General features: G+C 35.0%; 3 protein-coding genes, 2 long non-coding RNA genes and 1 pseudogene across 9 annotated transcripts; 4 read left to right on the forward strand and 2 right to left on the reverse strand.

The window, feature by feature from the left end:
• On the forward strand, positions 157-3284 carry LOC104732912. 2 transcript variants are annotated; one of them, XM_010452517.2, is made up of 4 exons: positions 157-506; positions 953-1016; positions 1293-2902; positions 2993-3284. In XM_010452517.2, exon 3 carries the CDS (start codon positions 1350-1352, stop codon positions 2880-2882), a length of 1533 nt encoding a protein of 510 aa, XP_010450819.1. In that variant the 5' UTR covers positions 157-506; positions 953-1016; positions 1293-1349; the 3' UTR covers positions 2883-2902; positions 2993-3284. The 2 variants fall into 2 exon arrangements, with proteins under 2 accessions (XP_010450819.1, XP_010450817.1); XM_010452515.2 differs by having other exon boundaries at positions 1323-2902.
• LOC104734011 lies at positions 6342-8676 on the forward strand (annotated as a pseudogene).
• LOC104732914 lies at positions 8980-10622 on the forward strand. Of its 3 annotated transcripts, none has more exons than XR_002034582.1 (3): positions 8980-9815; positions 9960-10008; positions 10139-10622. It is a non-coding gene; the product is annotated as an uncharacterized LOC104732914 (long non-coding RNA). The 3 variants fall into 3 exon arrangements; XR_002034583.1 differs by having other exon boundaries at positions 8981-9728; XR_002034584.1 differs by having other exon boundaries at positions 8994-9195.
• Positions 10139-11407, reverse strand: LOC104732913. 2 transcript variants are annotated; one of them, XR_759000.2, is made up of 3 exons: positions 11210-11407; positions 10859-11036; positions 10139-10553 (listed from the first exon to the last, which is right to left on the reverse strand). It is a non-coding gene; the product is annotated as an uncharacterized LOC104732913 (long non-coding RNA). The 2 variants fall into 2 exon arrangements; XR_002034585.1 differs by having other exon boundaries at positions 10859-11046.
• Positions 14211-15959, forward strand: LOC104732916 (EID1-like F-box protein 2). Its single transcript, XM_010452518.2, has 2 exons — positions 14211-14456; positions 14888-15959. Exon 2 carries the CDS (start codon positions 14897-14899, stop codon positions 15644-15646), a length of 750 nt encoding a protein of 249 aa, XP_010450820.1. The 5' UTR covers positions 14211-14456; positions 14888-14896; the 3' UTR covers positions 15647-15959.
• LOC104734013 (pentatricopeptide repeat-containing protein At5g39350-like) lies at positions 15805-18044 on the reverse strand. The gene has a single exon (XM_010453525.2). It carries the CDS (start codon positions 18010-18012, stop codon positions 15991-15993), a length of 2022 nt encoding a protein of 673 aa, XP_010451827.1. The 5' UTR covers positions 18013-18044; the 3' UTR covers positions 15805-15990.

Below are 24618 nucleotides of genomic sequence, written 5' to 3' on the forward strand. Positions count from 1 at the left end.
TAAACCTTATATAGTAGAAAAATTCAATTAATTTCTTGAATACAATAACCCTCTCAAAGTCCTTAACTCCGGTTTAGATCCGGTTATAGTATATAAAAACCGAACTCAACCGAACCATGTGATAAATAAAGTAGAGAGTTCCGTACCATTCTTGTAACCCCACCACGCCCACGACCTTTTTTTGTTGTGTCTCTCTAAAATCTAGGAGAGGTGCACAACAAAACATTTAATACGATCTCTCTCTTGATTCTGCGACGAACGCGGAAAGCGAAATTGGAGAAGAAAAGCCCCCCTAACCCCACCTCACCACACCACCCAACGTCCAAAGAAAAAAAAAACTCATCTTTTTGAGTCCTTTGCACGATCTCTCGGAGAAGGAAAGAAAAAACACCGACCCAGAAGAAAAGGATTCACCTTTTTATTTTCTGAATTCGCCATTGATAAAGTCTCTGTCTTTTGAAAAAAAAAAAGTCTTTTACTTTTATTGAATCAGGTCCTCAAAACAGGTGAAATTATTTCTTTGCTTTTTTTAACTTTTGGTTGAAATATTTTGAGATCATTATGATTCTGTTCGTGTAAGCTTTTTTGTTATTTGATAATGTGAATGTGTTCTTTTCAATTTTGAGTTTTTATTTATTAGTTTTGGAATTGGGATTAGTTTTGTTGCATTTTATTTACACAATCTGATTTTTCAATAGAAACGTAAAATATGGATCTTGTGCTTATTTCTTAGTGGGATTGGTGATGTTTATGAGAAAAGTGAATGCTTTAAGATGAAGTTTTGCTTTACAGGTTTATTCATTTGATTTTATTTAAAAAAATATATATATATTAGAGAATCCTTGAAGCTACGTTGCATTTATGACATTGTTTGCTTACATTTTTTCGAATAAATTCTTTGTTTTACAATGTTGTTGAAGTTAACTTATTCTCTCTGCTTTTTGTGTATCAGCTTTGTTCTTTTGATAACCAAGATCCCCCAAGTCTGCTCAACTAAATTTGAGATCTTTCTATAGGTATATGTTCTTTTCTTTTCAGTGCTAATAACAAACAAAAGAGTTTAGTTGTTGGCATCTTGCGGTGGATTGGATCAAAATATTGTTGCCTGCTACTCGTTTATCTTATGACATTTCCTATTTTTAGTTGATCTTTTATGGCTCAAAGTTTGATTTTTTAGTTTTCTGTTAGAGGTTCTTGTGTTTAATCTCTTCACTGATCTGTTTTTTTCTTGAGTTGTCAACTCTTTAAATCTTTTCTTGTTTGTATATGTATGAAGTAATGATTATGTTTAGTTTGGTGTCTATGCCTTAAATGATGAACAGGTTGTTGTCTCTTTTTGGTGTTATTTGATGGACGAAGATGCTGCTGTGATAACATTTGGAACGCCTGAAATGATGAATAAGGAAGAAGACGGTTGTAGCCCGAGAGGAGACTCTACAGGGAAGGCAATGGCTTCAAAGCCTAAAGAGAAAAAGATCCCTCATTACCTCAGAGCATCAACTGGTTCGTGTCATGATCTGTGCAAGTACGGGAAGAGGCAGGTACCTTTGGAGAAACCATGGCGTTCGACTACTAAAAAGATCTTCAAGAAAGATCTTGATTATGATTTGAATGAAACTTTGAAGCCGGGTTCTTCTAAATTAAAGAAGAAGGTGATGGAAGTCGAGAAAAACAAGGTTACTGATGATTCTTCTGAGGTAATTAAAAGAGAGGTTGTGAAGTATCAAGTGAGTGGTGGGATGAAGAAGCCAGAGGTATTGATAATACCATCCGGTGTTGATGAAACTCCTGTGAAGCAGATGAAGAAGAAAACAACATTAAGTTCCAAACTTAAACCTTTACCAGATTTGGGATCTCGTTCATCTGGAAATGTTGATGCCCTGAAGCCGAAGATCTTGAAGAAATCATATTCAGCACTAGCAACGTCGAAATCTAAAGTAAACCATGGAAAGGTTGCTGCTTCACCAGTTCTAAAACCCAAAATGGGGGCTAAAAGTGGAGGGAAAGAGGAAGATACAAAGATAAAGAAGGCTACAGTCTCCTCTAGAGTTGTTTCAAAGAAGGCTCCGGTGACTCCAAGACCAAGAGCTTCGCTTTCTCCAAGAATATCAGTAAGACTAGCCGGGAATTCAAGTTTGAGAAAGAGTCAGAGCTTAAAGGCTTCATCTTCCTCTTCTTCTCGACAAAATCAGAAACCAAGACCTGTGATCAATTGCACTGATGAATCTGATAAGCAGTTAGATGATTATCCAGTCGAGGAGAAAACATTGCACGTTGTTGAAATGGAAACAACTGACAATGTCGTCTCTGAAACTGATCAGAATCAGCAGGGCTTTGTTGAACCGTTTCTTCCTCCTCTTCCACCGACTCAATCAACTCAAAATGATGAGGAGTGTACTGTTTCAGAAACAGAGGAGTATGAATACACTTCAGGAAGCAACGAGGCTGACACTGTAGACGAAGAGATTGAAATGGCCAATGGAGAGAAGAAACCAAGAGCGGCTAGAAAGGAGGGTGATTCTGCAGATGAAGCCGCTAGGAAGTTACGTTTCCGTAGAGGAAAAGTTGTGGATGCTGATGCTGTGGGTGAGAGTGCAAGGAAACTCAAGTTTAGAAAAGGAAGAGGTCTCGGGGAAGACAAAGCGCAAGATGCACAAGTAAGGAGAAGCTTTAAGAAGAGGGAAGATATCAAAGAAGAAGAAGTCGATGAGAATGGTGAAAAGGTTGTGTTGAGGCATCAAGATGTTCAGGAGAAAGATGCACAGGGACTATTCAACAATGTCATTGAAGAAACAGCGAGTAAGCTCGTTGAAGCTCGAAAAAGCAAAGTTAAAGCTTTGGTTGGTGCTTTCGAAACCGTCATTTCTCTTCAAGAATCTTAAAACCTCCTGCTAACACTCTGGTATGTGCATTGAGCATGAGCAAAGCTGAAACATTAAATCTTTATTTCTAGTAATAGTTGATTTGGTTTTGGTTTTTTGTTGGTCTGCAGAAACTAATCTAGATTTGAGCTGGTTTGAATCGTTTCGGTTTGCTGAACTTAAAAGAAGATTGATGCTTCATAGTTCATACAAAGTTTAAAGGATATGTCTCAGCCAAACATTGATATTAGTGCTTTGTGAATAATACTTGATGGGATTGGGGTTTGTGTTTGGTTTTGGTTATTGTAGACCAGTTTATTGGTTTTTTTTTATATAATTTATTTTGGATGTTTTCGGTTTGTAATTCAGTTTGTATAGAAAAATTCTAGTATGTTTTTTCATACATTTGTTGTTGCTTTAAGTCTTCTTGTTGCCAGAGCCCAAAAGCACTTCTGCATGTTTTCTTTGCTGCACTAACCATATTTTCTGGTTTCGCATAACCTGAATAAATGGATGGCCAACCTGAAAATGTCAGTTATCTTAAAACCAAACAGAGCAATCGTTACAGAGTGTGTCAACACACAAAATCTTCCTCGGCAATATGTTTGTGTTCTTGGATCTTACAACCGAAGAAGGAGAACCGTCTCCTAGAAGCTCATCTTCGCTTGAAGATATTCTCTGAGACATGTATAGAAATGGACCTCACTTTAACTAATGGTTCCAAAACAAGAACTAGGAAATACAAGCTTAAACCACGGAAGGAAAAACATGTGGTTTCAAACAAATCCTAAGGTTCCTTGAATTATGACTTCCAAATGTGATATATTTTTCTTTTCTGTTTAACACCCAACTTAACATGATATATGGAGTTAATCTAAATACAAGACAAAATATATTAACCCAAGTTCGTACGTCATATTCTAAGATCAATCATGAAAACTAGAAATCATGATCCGAGAAACTAGAGAAAAGACCAAAACTAACAAGAATACTAAATTAATTCTTATATATGAATTACAGAGTCTATTTGCTCTCATTTTTTCTTCGGTGGTAATTACACCCATTTTGAATGGTTTGAGTGTAGTTGGATCAAGATTGACTTTGACAAGACTTTTTAATACATTCTTCCAGTTTGAGCCTAACAAACATATTAATTTTTTCTGCAATTAATTTTGAGAAAACTAGCTAGATTTGATCTAACCACATATCATCAATAACAATTTAATTGATGACAATCATATTGTGGAGACCATGTAGAGTTGGGCAAACGATGATAGGGCACCTAAGAATTTGATTTCATTACGGAAGACCATTATTTTGCACAACCTATGAACAAACATGAAAGAGTGAGTATTATGTTTGGGAAAAAATAATATTTTGTTTAGTCTACGGTAAAAGTGTATTTTTCAACCCAACAATTTGCTAAGTGTATTTTTCAACTTGTACAAATATGTAGTGCTAATTTAACCTAAACCTTCAAAAAAATTCAAATTACACCTTAACTTTTCATTTCGTGCATAATTCAGAGTCAGATGCATAGTTTTGATGCTACTTATACGATGACACAAAAAAACAAATTCGGAAACCTAGACATGATTATCAATGTCGAACACAAATAGAGCTATTGTCAACTTTAGGAATGATATAACATTTATATATATATATATACATACTAATGTTAATATTTATATAGATATATATACTTCTATTTCTATTTATATTTATATTTATGTATATGAATATCTATGTATCTTCTATACATAATTTTTATTTATATGTAAATATATATGTATCTTCTATTTATATTTATAACTACATTTACAGATTATAAATATTTATATATTTGTGTAGTTATATATAAATGTAGATACATATATATATTTATATACATATTAACTTTAGTATGTATATAAATATAAATGATTATATCATTCTCGAAGTTGACAATAACTTTATTGGTGTTTGGCAATGAAAAATTGGTTGGTTTACAATACTCATCAAACACACCGTATAAAATGATCATTAGCCGAACAAACAAATTTTTGAATCATAGGTTTTTTTCTTCGTATTAGAACTATCAAATCAACAACACACACTCTTTTTAATCTCAATAACTAACCATTGATTCTCAACCATGGACACACACACGTCTATGATATTCACTCGAGCTTAATTTAGTTACGAAACTAACTTGTTATTATTGTCACCTTATTTTAATATATTTTAATAATTTCTCTGCTTTCTAATTTTCTATTATAGTCAACTTATTTTTAATACATTTCATGGAAAAATCAGTTAAAGTTAATTAACTTTCCACTAATTAACTAAAAACACGCAATACGTGTTGTTCTGTATTGCTTCCCTTGCCAATGGGAATAATCCTATCTATGTATCCTTTCTCAATGACAAGAAGTTAGAGCTTCTCCCAATGAGAATAAGAAAGCCAAGATTGCAAGCAAGCCCCTTGTATAAGATACCGAATATGCCTATTTGGTGGATGCTTACATGGGAACTCAGTTCCCAACCTTGGACATCATGCAAGTGCGAGACCACATTAAAAATCTGGCTAAAAAGGAGAAGAGAGAGCAGCTTCAGCTTATGTAAGTAAAAGGCTAGGCTACCATTGGTTTAAACTTAGAGAATATGTAGTGGATACCGTTGAAACCAAAAGTAATTAAGAAAATATCACTGATGTAACAGTGTTTTCTCTCTCTTCATTTACAATTACTCTTATACCCATTACATATATTACATGTTATTTATTTAAATACCATGTTATTTTTTTAATTCACATAAATAACATCTTCTCTCATTCTTCTTTTATTTCTTCTTTATACCAATAACGTGAAAACTTTTATAATTTTTTTTCTCTTTCTTTTTCTTTCTTTCTCACTCTCTCTCTCTTCTCTCATGTTAGAATTTCTGTTATTTTTGTTTGGAACATGTTATTTTTTTGAATTACAATAATATTTAGAAATTTTCTCTTTTTAACATGTTACTTTTTCGTTTAACACGCTATTTTTATATGTTAAAATGCTATTTAATTCAATATAACATGTAAAATATAAATATTACATGCTATTTTTTACTCATTCTATCTAATTCTAAAACAAAAAGGGTAATTATGTCTTTTTACTCTTCCAAAACTGTGGGTCCATTGGTATTTTCCTATAAAAATTTTCTTTTGTGGTATTTTGTTTATTTCTTTCCATATATGTGGCATTCACTAAGGCCATCTTTATCGGCACAACTAATAGGGTGTTCTAAGGCCTTTTAAAAAAAAAAAATTGTAACAGTAGACTTAGAACAGGTTTATAGATCTTAATCTAGAACAGTTTTTGGGTTTGTTCTTGTGTGAACGTGGCGTTGTCTCATTGGAAACAATTTTTTTTTGCAACGAAGAGATCGTTTCATTTTTCATTTGCAATGAAGAATTATCACAAAATTGATTTTTTTTTGTGTGGTCTTGTTGGATTCGATTCAATTCAAAGATTGTGACTTTTATATGAACATCATCAATTCAAAGATTCGCTTGTTCTCATTCACGCTACTTTTATCAACAATCGTTGTATTCGATTCGATTTGTCTCTCTTCCGAATTAGCTTCTACGGTGGCTATGGCGGCTCCAGGATCGGTTCAGAAAGGAGATGAAGAGTGGCGTGCGATTCTTTCACCTGAGCAGTTTAGGATTCTTCGTCAAAAGGGCACTGAGTATGTTTTTTTAATACCTTTCATCAGCGATTCATATGGTTCAATTTTGTTTTCAAAGTTTGCAACTTTGGGAATTTATTACCTTCGATTAGGGAAAACGGCCTATTCCCCCACAAACTATGTTACTTTATCGCATTTATACATGAAACTTTTATGTGTGCTTAGAACTACATGAACTTTTATAAAATTTGAATTTCATACATAAACTAAACAAATCTGGCCTAAACCCACAAATTTCTAAACGCTGTTAATATTCCGTTAATACTATGCTGACTAGGATGCCACGTGGATAATAAGGGAAAAAAATTACATAACATCTGTAAACTGGGTATTCGAACTGTTGACAATGAAGACAGGATAACATATACTAAACCAAATGAGCCACCTCGACTTACGACATTATTGAAAACAAATAAACTTATATAAACAATTTTATAGTGACTTTGTTTTCCCACATATCGCTAACGATGACCTCCATCGCTAACGAGCTTCCAAGTTCCAACGACGACGGTTCCTTAGCGTCAACCTCTGAATCCCTTGGAAAATTCGATATTTCTGGAATTCTCACTCAGTCACTATGTTTGTAACTTTATCCGCGCGAAAGTAGCAGAGACTGAGAGAGAAATGATTGAGCTACGGATTGGTGCGTGAGTGTGAAAGTTGCTTTTATTCGGATAAATGAAAACGTAAATTTGAGTTATTTTTATTAATATTTGTGCAAAAATAATGAAAATAGAGATGAAAACCTAAATAATAGAAGAAGAAAACGCAGGACCCATGGAGGCGGCTAGGGTTTTACTGTGGAAGAAGATAATGCTAGTGAAATGACAATTTTGTCCTTCTCATTTAAGTGAAAATAAAACTTATGGTCCTCCGTTTGGTTCGAACCTTGGGCTGGACCAGATTTAAAACATCACCGACCACTACACCAAGTTTAACTTCTGATGTAAAAGCTAACTTTAATAGTATATAGTCTATCTATTTGTCTTATTATCCACGTTGCAGCCTAGTCAGCATAGTATTAACGGGATAGTAAACGGCGTTTGGAGATTTGTGGGTTTAGGCCGGATTTTTTTAGATTGTGTATGAAATTCAAATTTAATAAAAGTTTATGTAGTTCTAAGCACATATAAAAGTTTCATGTATAAATGCGATAAAGTAACATAGTTTGTGGGGGAATAGGCCGTTTTCCCCCTTCGATTAGGCCTCTGGTTTTTGAAACTTTGGGTGTTTACATCATGATACGCTTCATTTGTGTTTCTTAGAAATAAAAACTTCAACTTTTGTTTTTTTGTAATTGTTGAACATTGATACTTCTGAATTCAAGTCTACACTTCATGATGGGTATGGCTGAATCAAAAGGTTTCAACATTAGTATATACAACGAGACACTGGTTTAAGATCATATTCTTGATGAGAAATACGTTGAAAATTATATATCTATAGCATACATAGAAATCTTCTGCTATAGATGTTGAACAACTTGGGTATGTCATACATAATTCTTTTGAGTGATTGGAATTAGCAGCTTTCATGAAAGGTTGTAGTTCTTCAGGTCCTGTATGAGTCTGAGAATGTATTTCTATATGTAAATGACCATGAAAACGTCTGCTTTGTCTTTGGGTGTCAGTCTTTCTAGTATTTGAGTATCATATTGAATAATGAATGGATGGTTATGTAATCCCTTTGTTCATGTGGGTTTGTGTTTTGTTAATTTCAGATATCCAGGGACATGAGAATATGTAAATTTCGTCAAAGAAGGAATCTACGGTTGTGCGGGATGCAAAGCTCTTCTTTATAAATCAACCACAAAGTTCAACGCCGGTTGTGGCTGGCCAGCATTCTTTGACGCAATCCTTGGTGCCATTACCAGAACCGTAATATCAAAAACTCTCAAAACACATACACTTTTTCCATCAAATTGATAACAAAAATGAACTCTTCTTTTTTTGTTCTGCTTAACGCTCTTGATTTGTATTGTTTTTATCAGACAGACCCAGATGGTAGAAGAACAGAGATCAACTGTGCAGCATGTGGTGGACATCTTGGTCATGTTTTCAAAGGAGAAGGTGGGTTTGTGTTTCATAAAAATTTGTTCATGTAATCCCTTTGTTCATGTGGGTTTGTGTTTTTTTTTAAAATTTTATTTACAATGTTTTGTTGTTTCATTAAAATTTGGTATTACACTTTGAATTTTAGTAAAAGTTTTATAAGTTATGAAATTTAAATGTTCTTTTATAAGTTTTTAAAATAGTAATATGTTTAAGAATATTATATTATTAAATTTTATGATCTTAAACATGTTCTCCCAATAACTAACTTTTTAACAAAAGATCTTACATTATTTTCATAATCAATACAATAAAAACACAATGTGTTGCTTTCCTCTTCTGACACATCAGCTTCTGTATTGAAGCAGGTGTTGACACCTCAGTAAAAATGAACAACCTATCAAATTATAACAATTAATACATGTCAGCTTTTCTCTTCCTTATGTGGACAAAAGCTTTGTAACACTGCCTTTAATCAATTGCTAAATGAAGATGAAGATCGAACAAGAAGGAGAAGAGAAGGAGAATTGATCATCCGTAGAAAAAACAAACGAAAGCCAAAGTGGAGCAAGGTCAGTTGTTGGATTGTTGGTTGGTTGTTCACAAAGTTCTGATTTCAGTCTTCTTCCTCTTCCATTTCTCTCTCTATTCTAATTCCGGCTAATGAAACAAGAGATCATGGCCTCTCTCTCTCTCTCCCTCTCTGCGAAACCCAAAAGGCTGAAAAAATTCAGCCAACGGTGTCGGCGGTTTCATCACCAACATATGTCTTGGCGGTAGAGAGCTGCTTAACGGAGTTGCGTAAGAGGAGGTCGAGATGTTTCCATTGCTCGCTGGAGTTCCATAGATCTCGCCGATGTTACCCCATTTCACGATGAGCTCTGTGATGATGAAATTGTCTCCACCTAATCCTCATCCGCCAGAAAAGTTAGAATAAGAGACGAGTGAGCTCAGAGCCGTGTCGATGGTGATCTGTTTCATTGACTTTTCCCAGAACAAACAATCTCGCCATAGATTGCGCCTGAGACTCGGGTCTATTGGCTGGGTTGTCGAAACCAAGTTAAGCATTGCTGATAAAAATACAGTGACGTCATCATCGGAAGGGGTGAAACTCCTACATTCATAAACAGCAATCTTAGACGAGTTTTGTTTCCTTAAATTGGTCGTATAAAGTACAAAGGACTTTGGTTTGGTATATAACTTGAATGACTAATTTTGTTTCGATTGTACTTTTATTCCATGACCTTACTTCATCATGATAGTGCTTATATTGTTACAAGTAGTGTTAATTCATTCACAACATTGTTAAACTGTTCTCCTATCATCTTCTTTGCAGTTTAGAAGCAGTGGACGGTCACAAGATAAGTATATGATTCCTTCTTTGTGTAAGTTTTTTTAACATTGTCTTTTCTACATGTCTCTCTCTTTTGGCATATTCAGTTTTTTTCTATCAAAATCAGTGATGTTTGCTCTTTAAACATGGACTTGAAAAAATTTCTTCTTTGTTTTCCCCAGGTCTGTCCTGTATGCACTAAGAGGGTGGGATTGAATATCGTTGGCCATATTACGACGCAACATGCCAATTTTTTTAAGATATCCTTTCAACTTTCAATATATGATGGTTTAATCTGTTTATTATCTTGCTTCTCTACAGTACATATAACAATCATTTGGTAGAACTTAAAAGTGGATTTTTTTAATTCCTTGATGAGAGGTTTTTACGTTCAGCGAAAGAGAAGGTTGCAAAGAGGAGGATATAGCTCTACTTATCTCGCCTTGAAAAAGGAATTCCGGAAAGCAAACTTACAGTCTCTTCTTGGTGCTTCTACAAGTTTCACTTCCTCAACCAATATCGATTCTGATCCGCTGCTGTCATCTTTTATTTTTAATTCTCCTTCACTCAATGAGTCTGCAAATAAAACTGCTACACCTGCTGTGACTGAAGATAACTCAGCTACAAAAGTCTCATTTAGAGAATCTCTCAAAAGGTTTATATTGACATATACTCTTAACCAATAATCAAAACGTATATGTAGACGCTAAAGTTATAAACTTTTGCTGGCTATCTATCACACTCAGTTCAAACAACTCTACACAATCTATGACTCTGCAGATCATTTTCTCCTTCATTTAGAGGTTAAAGGCTTCAAATATCTTAATCCTGTATTTTAATAAAAGCCAAAGTTCCTACAATCTGTGAGATTTAGCCACAAGTGGTAAGAAAAGAAAACGTACCTGGCCATAATTGAAAATAGCAGAACAAGGGCTGATTGAAATATCCCCATAAGGAAGGATCTTTCCTTGTGAAAAGCTCTCACATTGTCTGCATTTGGCTACATACATGTAATCTGTTGGAGTCAGAGCAAATCCAGGCTCTTCCCATTTCACATTCGCAGACTTCTCATCCGCTTCACTGTTTTCATCTCAGTGCATGCCACCAAAAAAGAATTGAGTAAAATAAAATTTATAATAAACAAACACCATATATATACCCAGATCAAGAGGATGATTCTAATAACCAAAATCATTTCGTTTTTCCATTTTCTCTCATTTATCAGAAGAAAGAAAATTGAGACTTTGTATTACCTTGTAGTACGAAGAGGTGATGAAGAAAGAGCCATAGCTGGGGGAGAGAAATAGAGAAGTGAAGTGAAAGGCAGAGAGGCGTGGAGCAGTCACGTTGTTTTAGGAGCCTTCTTTTACAGTGACAACAAACAAACCCTTTTGATTCCTTTCCATCTTAATTATTTTTTTAGTAAATATTTAGAGCTCCTTAGATGGACAACTATACTTAGAGCTCCTTCACCCTTATATGTACTCGAATTCTTTCTTCACATCCTCAATCTAGATATCCAAGTAAGCCCTTTATCTCGATGTCTAAATGTTTTCCCTGAGATCTGTTTGATAACTTTAGATTATGTGATTTCTATATCATTAATATATATATATATATATGTGACAAAAATTATTACTGATATTTTAAAATGTTATCTTCTAAAATTGAATAGAGAAACAAAAATTCAATTTAATTTAAAGATAAAAATAAAATTTGAAAAATGTTGTAATGATATTTATAATGAAAAATGATAACTTTTTAAAAAATTGTTTCCCATTTACTTTTCAATAATTTTAAAATACATTATTAGTGATAAAAATTATTTTTAATTAAAAAAATAACTATTATAGTTACGTCATTATTTAATATATATATATATATATATATATTGGTCTATACCGCTGATAGAATCATTTTTCCATTAATTTTTGTGTGTCCGTTAAAACATAAGCCATTTTGTAGATTTTTAAGTGACAAAATCATTTAGTAGTTTATTATTGGAGTTGAAAATTTGAAGGTCTAAAGCCGAAATGCCACTTTTTTTTTTAAGGAGATTTTCTAAAAATGGATAAGCAAATTTAGGAATAAAAACATTTTTTCTTCTCAATCTTCTCACTTTTTCCTGGGTGACGTTGTAAAGCAAAGACATTTCGGTCGAAGAAATTAGAATCGAGTGATTAATGTATGATATATAATTTTACACTATTCCTGTAGACTTTTTTTTCAAGAAGAGAGACATGTTTAATGGAGCATGACTTTAGAGTTCAAATTATATATGATTAACTTTTTTAAAATGAAATTCTTTTAATTTTAATTAGAATTCAAACACAATTATATTTTTCAATAATTCAATATATCCAAACCAAGTACATAGTATACTTTAATTGACATATATAAAAAAATACATCAATAAAAAAAACAAATACAGCAAATCAAAACCGCACAATGAATCATTCACAAAACAATTCACAAATAAGATGCTAAAGATATAATGAATTTCTATTCCAACACAAACATACAAAATAACACATAATATAAAGAAAAAAAACATACACACAATAATTAAAATTACACAAAAAACATTAAAAAAAAATACAAAATCCTCCCCGCGGCATAGCGCAGGTACTATCCTAGTATATTTAAGGAAAAATGTTTGTTAGCTACTTGAAGTATACGCCAACACATAGCCACACATACAAACAATATAAATGTCTTATTAATTACGTCAACTAGTGTCATCACATAAGGACATCCATAAACAAACATAGGTTAACCGGCGTTGACCGATTGACCATTGTTAACCGGCGTTGACCGATTGACCAGCGTTTACCAGAAATTATTTTTTCTTTTTCCTAAAAATAATATTTTTTTTGTTTTCATGTATATTTGATAAATAAATAAAAAATTAAATTATTTTTATAATTTACAAAAATAAAATATAACAACAAAAATTTATACAAAAAAAAATACAAAAAAATTATATACCAAAAAAAAATATTAAAAATTATCTGACAAACAAAATTTATGGTATATCTAGTAACTAATTTTGTTAATACAGAAAATATACAAAAAATAATATAATAAAACTATACCACCAAAATTTTATGTATAGTAGATTTTTTTCATAAAACTATAACAAATATATAACTTTTCTTTTCAAAAATCATTTTATTTTGTATTTTCGAAGGTGGGAATTTTAAATATATATATATATATATATATACTTATTTATAAGATTATGTCATTTGAAATATATCCAAGACATTGCCAACTATTTCTTTATTTTTAATAAGAAGAAGAAAGGAAGAAAATAATGAAAATTGTATTTATTTACATGAAAGAAATATATCTAGAAGATACTTAAAAAACAAAAGTTGATTTTGTAAAATCAAAGGTTGGTCTTGTAAAAAAATAGTTGGCAATGCCTTGGATATATTTCAAATGACATAATCTTATAAATAAATAAAAAGAAAGAAGATATATTTAAAATCCCCACCTTTGAAAATACAAAACAAAAAATGATTGTTAAAAGGAAAAAGTATATATTTGTTATAGTTTTATGAAAAAATCTACTACACATAAAATTTTGTTGTATAACTTTTTGTTGTTATATTTTGTTTTGTAAATTATACAAATCATTTATCTTTTTATTTATTTATCAAAATACATGAAAAAAAAATTCTTAATTTTAGGAAAAAAGAAAAAAATATTTTTTTTGAATCTTTTTCTGGTCAACGCCGGTCAACACTGGTCAACGCCGGTTAAAACTGGTCAATGTCGGTCAATACTGGTCAACGCCAGATTCCGGCGAATCAACCACCGGAACTGAATGTTTATGGTGTTGTACACATAACCTATGTTTGTTTATGGATGTCCTTATGTAATGACAATAGTTAACGTAGTTAAGAAAATATTTATATTGTTTGTATGTGTGACTATGTGTTGGCGTATATAAACATTTATATTATTTATATTGTATATTTCAAGTAGCTGACAAACATTTTTCCTATATTTAATCTAAAAACACCAAAAATAGTTGCCCTTTAAAATGCTCTAATATTACCCTTAAACTTATTAGTTATGGTAATGATTGAGACTTTTTAAAAAAAAAATCCCTTGCCGAACGGGCCGTTACTGTTAACGGGACTTCGGTAGTCACCAACTCTTCTTGAAAAAACACCGTAACATACACCTCACCGTACCTGAACATAGCTCAGAGTCGCCAGACAAATTTTTACATTAGAAAATAATCAGAAACAAAAAAAAAAAAAATTAGGAAACAAAGCAGACTTCCTTCTCTCTCGATTCTTTTACAATTTGCATGCATTTGCTCATATATTAAAAAATTCCTTTCTGGGTATTGCTGGAAATAGCTGTATTACTTGAAATGTTGAACCTTTACCCTTTTGTCTCTGGTCAGATTTTGTGTTCTCCTTAGAGCTCAAAACCCTAATCTCGATTCTTCTACTCAAAAGTTTCGCACTTCTATAAGCTAAGGTGAGAGATTCTGTTCCCATGAAGATGTTTTCACATTGTAAGAATCATGGTTCTGGAAAAGAAGTTGATAAGGTTCATTAGTCATCTTGGGGTTTAGGGTCTTCATTGGTTTTATCGAACTTCTATGTAAATTTGTATCTGATTGATTCTTAATATTTTGATTTTGGTCTTGTGGGCATCTTAAAAGGTCCTATTTTTACTTAATTTAGGTTGACCTATAAATTAATTTGATTGCATAGCTGTTTATATATCTATAAAGAATGCGTCTTTGATTTGGTGTAGCATTTATGGTCAGCTTAACAATTAGTTTAAGTGTTTTTGCTTTACTTAATGCATTTGTTCAATGAAAACTGCAACTTGTGTGGTTAGATACTGTATGATAATTATCGTATCTAAAGATTGGTTTTTTCTCGATTTGGTTTTTCTGCTAGGTTGAGGAAATGATTATAGCAAAACAATACCGTTGCATTCACTCGGCGACTTGTCATTGTACGAAAGGACATATTAGTGAAGAAGTATTGTTTCTTATGGTTCAGCATCTAAACTGGAATCCTAATGTAATCGCCACTCTATCTTGTGTTTGTAAATGGTTTGATGATCTCGCTAAGCGGTTACTTTGGAAAGAGTTCTGCAGAGGTAGAGCGCCCAAGATGATGTCTGACCTTCAATCTAGTGGTAGCCATAGTGTTGATGGGAGTTGGAGAGCGCTTGGGAAACTTTTGATTTACTGCTCTGGTTCGAGTAAAGGTGGACTCTTTAACGATGTTCAAATCCCTGGTCATTTTGTTCATAGAACTCGCTTCTCTAGAACATCTGGAAGGAGCTTTCTTCCTCCACAATGTCGAACTGATGATATTCTCTATGTTTCTGATCCTTGTGAACATCTTGATCAAGGAGAAGATGGTGATTTGGGATTCTTCCGTGGGATTTTTAAATCGTTTTCAATGTCTAAGGTGAGGAAGTTGCTTATTAAGAAAGGCACACCATTTCATCCTACAGAAGTTTGTCCGTATTGCAAAGCGAAGCTGTGGAGTATGCTTCAGGCGAAAATGATACCACAAAGTGCAAGCTGTAGATTGGGTGCTTATGAAGATAGCATTGAGTATTATGTTTGCCTCAATGGGCATATGCTTGGAGTTTGTACACTCTTACCCTTGTCTGATTCTGAAGGGGCTACCGAGTTTCAGTGATTGGAGACATTGCTTTTTCCTTTGTAGGAAATGCTTGAATCTCTCTGTTTCTAGTTACATGTGAATTTGTTGTTGCTAGACTTTGGGAAATCATCACTTTGCACAGAGTTGGTGTCAAACTGTGAAAGCTGAAGGTTTACAAGGTTTGAAGAAGAGAGTTAAGGATTTCAGATTCTCAATCTACCATTGGTGTGCATCTACAAACCATTTGTTGATTTTGTACATGTATATGTATGAACAACACTTGCAAATTGTAATAGACGCATTTATTTCTGTTACATTTATAACTGTTCGACCCAAAAATTGCCAAGGATCTCTCTGCTTTGAATCCCTCGCATAATTTATCAACCTGAGTTACTTCTCATCTCGATTGTGCTACGACCCGGTTTCTTTCTCAATCCAACATCATCCATCATCTTTCTCACCTTCTCCGTATCTTTCCATCGTCCTAACGCTGCATAGATATTTGCCAACAGCACGTAATTCCCTGTGTTCTCTGGTTCAAGCTCAAACAGCTTATATGCTGCCATTTCTCCAAGCTGGACATTCTCGTGCATGACACAAGCAGCAAGCAATGCGCCCCAAACGGTTGAGGTCGGTTCAAATGGAATTGTTGTAATGACATTGTAAGCTTCGTCTAACCGACCTGCTCGACCAAGGAGATCAACGATGCAAGTGTAATGGTTTGATCGAGCTACCGTTTTATAATTTTCAAGCATAAACCTAAATAATGTCAAGCCTTCTTCAACCAAACCGGAATGACTACAAGCATTTAAGGCAGAAGTAAACGTGATTTCATTTGGAGTCACACCAGACCGAACCATTTCCATGAAAACTAGCATAGCGTTATGACCATCTCCGTGCATCCCATAGCCAGATATTAACGCACCCCATAGAACCACATCTTTGCTTTTGTGTTTCTCCTGGATTCCATTGAATATCTTGTGAGCAGATTCTAAAGTTCCACACTTTGAGTAAACATGAACCATCCCTGTAGCAGCATCAAGGCTTGACATAAACCCGGTTTTGGTTAGATAGCAATGAATATTCATTGCTTGGCGCAAATCTGCCAAAGTTGCATATGCTGGAAGAAGACTGTTTAATGTAGCAATGTTGGTTTCTACATTTTCCCGTCGCATCCATTTGAAAAGATGCAACGCGTCCCTCACAAGTTCGTTCTGTACACAACCAGCAATAATTGCACTCCAAGGACCAGTATGGTTTTTTGAAGCCCCTGAAAATACTTTAAAGCATAGGTCTATGCGATTGCATTTAGCATACATGCTGATCAAAGATGTTTCCATGATGATATCAGAATAAACCTTATGCCTTATTCCCCAACCATGTAAACATTTACCATCATTCAGCTTCAAAGCATCACCACATGCCGAAACAAGAGAGGCTATAGTCACAACATTAGGTCTTACGCCTTCAAACTGCATTAGTCTACACAACTCTAAAGCGTTTCCCACATCCCCATCTTCAGTATATCCATTAATCATACAAGTCCATGTGATCACATCCTTATGCTCCATCCTGTCAAAGACAAATCTCGCCTCATCCATACGATTACACTTCAAGTACATGTTCACCAACGCATTCTTCACTTCTATTTTATCCCCTAAACGCTTCTCTTCCACCAATTTATGAACATTTCTTCCCATTTCCAAATCCTTCAAGTGACCACAAACAGGCAACATGGAAACAACCGTGGCATGGTCAGGGTCAACACCTTCATTTACCATCCAATCAAAGATCATCAAAGCATCATTCATATAACCATTCCTATAATACCCACTTATCATAGTGTTCCACGAGATCACATCTCTGTTCTGCATCACATCAAACACCTTCCTCGCCATTTCAATCTTCCCAAGGTTCATATACATAGCCAACAACGCGTTCTGCACAAACTTATCAGCACCAAACCAACTTCTCAAGATCCTCCCATGCATAACCAACCCCAGTTTCATCGATCTCAACTCTCCAGCAGCCTTGACAACAAAAGGGTATGTATAACCATCAGGAACACACTTAACTCCCTCACTAACCATCTTAATAAACACATTAACAGCATCGTGATACAATCCATCACGAACGTACATTCTAATAACAATGTTATATGAAAGCAAAGAGCTTTCAGGCATTTCCTCGAACAGCTTCCGTGCATAAGCGATGTGACCGCATAAAGCATATGTGACGGAGAGAGTCGAGACAATGTGGCCGGAGATTCTACCTCCGGTGATGATGTGGCAGTGTAAAGCCTTGGTTTTGGAGATTGATTGAGTAGCTGCATAGTGATTCAAGAGAGATTGGTATCGCTTGACGCTAAGAGCGTGTTTGGCTCTGCGCAATACCTCGCTCATTTAAGCGTAAAGACTCTCTTTTTACTGGGGTCGGGTTTGTAAAAAGAACGCGATAGAGCAGACCGAAGTGCGTGCCCGATTGTAATTTACCACGAGAACTGTGTGTCGTTTTCTTTTTCTTATTCATTTAAACGGTAAACTTTTTTTTTCCAGCTAAAAACAAATTTATATGGTAACTAGTTTACAAAGTCAAAATTATTACCTAAGCAGAAATACGAGCCAAAGATGATATAAACTAAGGAGTAAATTCAACGATACTTACGTTAAAGCCTTACTCGCTAACGGCCACTTGAAACCGTTATTTTTCTCTTCTGTAATCGATCTTCTTATATGAAAGTTGTGCGTAGCTAACTTTTCTTTATAGAAATACCAAATTGTACATTGTATTACAAAACTCATTGATCGCTATGAACAGTCAACAATCTGATACCAATTAGTCTGTATCAATGACCTTATATTTCTCTCAAAACGATCATTTAAGCAGTTTTTCTTTTCTAGAAAAAAGAATACAAAGCAGCCATCAGACTATTTACGCTTTGTAATATTAACCCTTGAACTTGGAAAATAATTGGCATGATCAAAAATCAAACCGTAACCATACTATTTTAAAACTGTAACTGTATACAACTGTTAAAATTGTAACCATAAAAATATATAGTTATGGTTTTTTTATAAATATATTATATGTAACAATTAATTAACTGTAATTGTATCAAAATCAAAATATTAGGTATAATCAATTTTTAACAAATCAAAACTAAAAAATATATTCCTTTTGTTTCACAAAGAGTGTCATTCTATATTTTCAATATAATTTTTACACTAATTTCATAATTTTACCCTTAACTCAAAGCTAGTTATTATTGAATTTAAATCATTAACTATTTATTAAATAGGGATATATATGTATAATTTGTGTGAAATATATCAAAATGATATTTTTTTGTGAATCCAAAGAAGTATTAACTAAACACGATCGTGCTAAACTATAATTGACAATTTTCTATCAAATATATTCCATCCGGTTTCTTTTAGTTGTCATTCGAGAGGAAACATTTTGTTTCATATTACTTGTCGTTTTATGTTTATGACAACTCCAATGGTCCTCTATTTTTGCCTCTATACTCTATTATAGAGTAATTTTTGCTCCAATGGTACTCTATTTTCACATCTATAATAGGGATTGCTATTTTTTCTCTATTTATAGAGGAAAAAATAGAGTTCTGTTGTAAAACACTTGGTGGACTCTATCCAACCGGCCCATTATCAGTCCGTCCGTGCGTAGCCTCTCGACCACACTTGGTCGAGAGCCTTCGGCCCGTTGGTCGAAGCCCATCGGCGATAGCATTAGTATGTCGGTTTTACCTTAGGACTTGTAACACTATATATACATGTTGTAACCTCAATTCCTATCAATAATAACCTAAGAGATTTACTCCCTAAACTCCCTAATTTACAACACGTTATCAGCACGATAGCCTCTCTCCCAAAACCCTAAAGCAGCTGCCTATTCTCCCTTACCCTAAAACCCTAAAACCGACTTCCTGTTCTTACTTCCATCCGAGATCAAATCCTTCCTGTTCGAAGATCCTCTTGTTCACAAGCAACCCTTAGCTTGTGATCAAAGTTCTCTCGACAGCTTGGTCGAGGTTTGCTGTTCGCGGTTCGTCGATCGGGGGTGAGTGCGAGAAGCTGTTCGCGGGAAGCAAGGAGCTGTTCGTAGGGAAGCTGTTCGTGGTTCGTGGTCAAGAGATATCTGAGGTCTTTAGCTCCCAGATCAATTCCAGTCAGAATCCTTGTGGTGTTAAGGTAAACAAAATTCAAACTTCTTAAAACCACATAATTGAATCTGGATCTAAAAGCTATTGAACCCTAAAATATCCAAGTAAACTAACAAACAAATTTAAGATCTATAATCCTATAAACTTTAAAATCTATTCACATAGGATTGTTAGATTGTTTGTTAAATTGCACCAAATTATATCAAGCTTTAAAATTGTTGATTGACTGCTTGATTGTTGCATAAGAACCTAGAACTGTTTTAGATTCATAAGGATCAGATTATTACAGATTGTTCTAGGAAATTAAAACTTGGATCATTCATGCATAACAATTAAAATCGGACCATGCTTAGGTTGTTATAAAATCGATTGCATGAATTATATTTTAGGATTGTTTAAACTGTTCTTGAGAAATTCAAGAAGAAAATCCCCTAGATCCTAAATTCATAAACTCGAAAATTTTAGAGTTGTTCTAGGATAATTTCCAAATTAAAATTATAGTAATTATCCTAAGTTAATCCGATTGAATAAAAACTTTTGTTAAGTTTCTATAAATTAAACTTTAAATCGGAAATTAAAATATTAGTTAGGATAAGTTCCTAATAAAATAGTAATTATCCAAATTCCTTAAAATAAAAAAAAATATTTAATCCTAAATCAAATAGGAAATTATAAGATAAGGAAATCCTATCTAGGAATAAGGAAATTGTTGCATGCATATAGCTATTTAGTTTTGTTGTCTTGCATGCATGAATTTAAACCGAAAAACTATAAGAGGCAAGGCATGGTTCGGTCTCAAATACCGCATGACCTAAGGCATGGTTCGGTCTCAAATACCGCATGACCTGAAAATTATTTGTTGCATGGTTCGGTCTCAAATACCGCATGCTAACTATCGGTTGTCTATATTTATGCAGATGGCTAATCTCAAGAGCCTAGACTACCCTATCCTGCAAGCTTCCGGAAAGAATTACTTGCAATGGGCCAATGACACCGAAATCTACTTGTCATCAAATGTACCAGGAGAGCATCGATGAGGATATTGAGTCTACGGACAGAAACAAGAGTAAGTGTCTCCAGCACATACATCATCACATTGCTGAGAGTATCAAAAGCCAGTACCTCTTCCTAAGAGATCCTCTCTCCCTTTGGACACAGCTTAAACGCCGTTATGGGCACCAAAAGACGGTGCTCCTTCCAAAGGCAGAGTTTGATTGGAAGAGCCTAAGGATCCAGGATTACAAATCCGTGGAAGAGTATAACTCTGAGCTCTTTAGGATTGTCTCACTCCTTAGGCTGTGTGGGAAAGAGGTGACTGAGCAGGAGCTGATTGAGAAGACATTGTCTACTTTCAGCCCTAATAACAGAGTACTCCAGCAACAATATCGGCACCAAAAGCTTGCTGACTATGGGGAACTCATTGAGTGTTTACTGCTCGCTGAGCAGAACGATGAGTTGTTGATGATGAACAGTGCTATGCGACCTCCTGGTACAGCCCCATTACCAGAAGCAAATAAGGTCGACTTGGGAAAGAAAGCTGTAGTTGAGTCTAATGAGCCTAAGGAGCCTAGTGAGATCAACTACGTCCACAGAGATAGACACTATGGCCGTGGTGGCCGTGGTGGCAGGGGACGTAGTGGTCGAGGGGGCCAGGCTGGTCGAGGAGGCCGCAGACATGGTGGTAAGGGCCGTGGGTCCTTTAAGCCAAACTCCAAGGCCAAATCGACTTGCCACCGATGTGGTATGTCAAACCACTGGGCCAAGAACTGCAGAACTCCCAAACACCTCATTGATGCATACCAAGAATCTCTTAAGAAAAAACTAGAAGCAAACTATGTACACATCGATGATGAAGGAGACTTCGATCATGAGAATGATGACTTGCTAGGATATGAGACCTCCGACTGCCTCAAAGATGTTGAATGAATTTCGAATTTATTTTGGTTTATTTTCTATGCTTTATGATTTAATTTCCTTTTAATGTAATGGATAATTGCTTTGAATTAAATTCAATGGATTTTATTTTATAAACTACTCTATTAAAATCCGAAATTCTTGTCCTATTTATAGACATGGCCGAGGACATGAGTGAATTAGTAGTGGATAGTGGCTCCAGCCACACCATACTAAAAGATAAGAGATATTTCATAAATCTTATAATGAAAAGTGCAAATGTTAATACAATTGCGGGTATAGCAAATCTTATAGAAGGCTACGGCCAAGCACACATATTGTTGCCTAACGGAACTCATATTGAGTTATGTGATGCTTTATACTCACCCAGCTCTAAGAGAAGCTTATTGAGCTTTAAAGACATAAGGTCAAATGGTTATCATATTGAAACCAAGGGTGAAGGATCTAAAGAGTTCCTCTACATTACAGAAAATGTGAAAGGACAAAAGAATATCCTAGAGACTATACCTGCCTTAGCCTCTGGTCTATACCATGCTAAGATTAACATGATAGAAGCCAACTTGGCTAAGCACAAAATATACAAAGAAAGTTTCACTTTATGGCATGACCGGCTTGGCCATCCGGGAACTAACATGATGCGTAAATTGATAAAGAGTTCAAAAGGGCACAACCTTAAAGAAAGAAAAGTTCTCCCTAAGAATCTCACATGTGTGGCATGTGCACAAGGGAAACTTATTGTAAGACCTTCACCAGTAAAAGTCACAAGAGAGACTTTACATTTTCTGGAAAGGATACAAGGTGACATATGTGGGCCGATACACCCACCTAGTGGGACATTTCGATATTTCATGGTGATGATAGATGCATCAACCAGATGGTCCCACGTATGCTTGTTATCCACGAGAAACTTAGCATTTGCTAAGCTCTTAGCTCAAATCATTCGATTAAGAGCACATTTTCCAGACTTTCCACTTAAGACTATACGTCTAGATAATGCTGGTGAATTTACATCCCAAGCGTTTAATGATTACTGTATGTCCATGGGGGTGAGTGTGGAACATCCTGTGGCACATGTACATACACAAAACGGATTAGCTGAATCCTTCATTAAACGAATACAATTGATAGCTCGACCATTGTTAATGCGATCGAAGCTTCCTGTGTCGGCTTGGGGACACGCGGTCTTACACGCAGCAGAACTCATACGCATCAGGCCATCTAGTGAACACAAATATTCCCCATCCCAACTCCTATCGGGTCAAGAGCCAGACTTATCCCATCTTAAGACATTTGGTTGTGCCGTTTATATACCAATTGCTCCACCACAGAGAACAAAGATGGGACCACAGAGGAGAATGGGAATATATGTGGGGTATGAGTCTCCCACCATAATAAGGTATCTCGAGCCACTGACAGGAGACCTGTTCAAGGCCAGATACGCGGACTGTCAATTTATTGAGTCCGAATTCCCTATGCTAGGTGGGGAGACCAGCAAGCTGAGCAAAGAATTGACATGGAATCAAACATCCTTAGAATGGCAAGATCCTCGAACTATAGCATGTGATGCAGAAGTTCAGAAGATTATACATCTTCAACAGCTAGCTAATCAATTGCCAGATTCCTTTGCTGACCCGAAAAGAGTAACAAAATCGTACATACCAGCTTGCAATGCACCAATACGTATTGATGTTCACAAGGAACACAATAATCAAGTTGCTACAGAGTCTATGCCACGTTTGAAACGGGGTAGACCATTAGGTTCCAAAGATAAGAATCCTCGGAAAACAAAGAGTGCAAAACAGACCGAGGCTAAGGGAATTATAGAAAAGCCAGACGTTGTCACAGAAACTCCTACGGCACCAAATGAGGCTCAGGACGCTGAACCTCAAGAGCCTGAAGGAGTTGACAACAATGAGATCTCGATAAACTATATAATGTCTGGAATACAATGGAACCGAAAAGATGTCGACATTGATGATATATTTGCATACAAGGTAGCACTTGAAATAAATGAGGATCATGAGCCCACATCTATACTAGAGTGTACACAAAGCAAAGATTGGCTTAAATGGAAAGAAGCCATTGATGTGGAGCTAAACTCTTTAAAGAAGAGAAGTGTGTTTGGTCCGACCTTAAGGATAACACCAGAAATTAAACCAGTTGGACACAAATGGGTCTTTGTAAGAAAGAGAAATGAGAGAAACGAGATTGTCAGATACAAGGCAAGGCTCGTAGCACAAGGATTCTCTCAAAGACCTGGCATAGATTATGAGGAGACATACTCCCCTGTGATGGATGCAACGACTTTTAGATATCTAATAAGTCTGGCCATAAGAGAAAGTTTAGATTTGCGGTTAATGGATGTTGTAACTGCATATCTATACGGTCCACTGGATAATAAAATTTATATGAGATTACCAGAGGGTATAGAACTCAAAGATAAGAAGAGTTCTAGAGACCAATACTGCATAAGGCTAGACAAATCGCTTTATGGACTGAGACAGAGTGGTCGAATGTGGTATAACCGGCTAAGTGAATATTTAGCCAAGGAAGGTTATAGGAATGACCCGATCAGTCCTTGTATATTCATAAAGAAATTCGCGAATAAGGGATTTGTGATAATAGCAGTATATGTGGATGATTTAAACATCCTTGGAACCTCTGGGGAAATCGCCCAAACAGTAGGATATCTCAAAAGAGAGTTTGAGATGAAAGACCTAGGCAAGACAAAATTCTGTTTGGGGTTACAGCTTGAGTACATAAACAATGGGATCCTTGTGCATCAAAAGGCATACACAGAAAAGGTACTCAAGAGATTTAATATGGAGCAAGCTCACTCATTGACTAGCCCAATGGTTGTGAGAAGTGTAGAAGTGGATAAAGATCCATTTGCTCCTAAGAAGGACAATGA

This window comes from Camelina sativa, chromosome 12 (genome assembly GCF_000633955.1).
Source record: "Camelina sativa cultivar DH55 chromosome 12, Cs, whole genome shotgun sequence".
Lineage (NCBI taxonomy): Eukaryota > Viridiplantae > Streptophyta > Magnoliopsida > Brassicales > Brassicaceae > Camelina > Camelina sativa.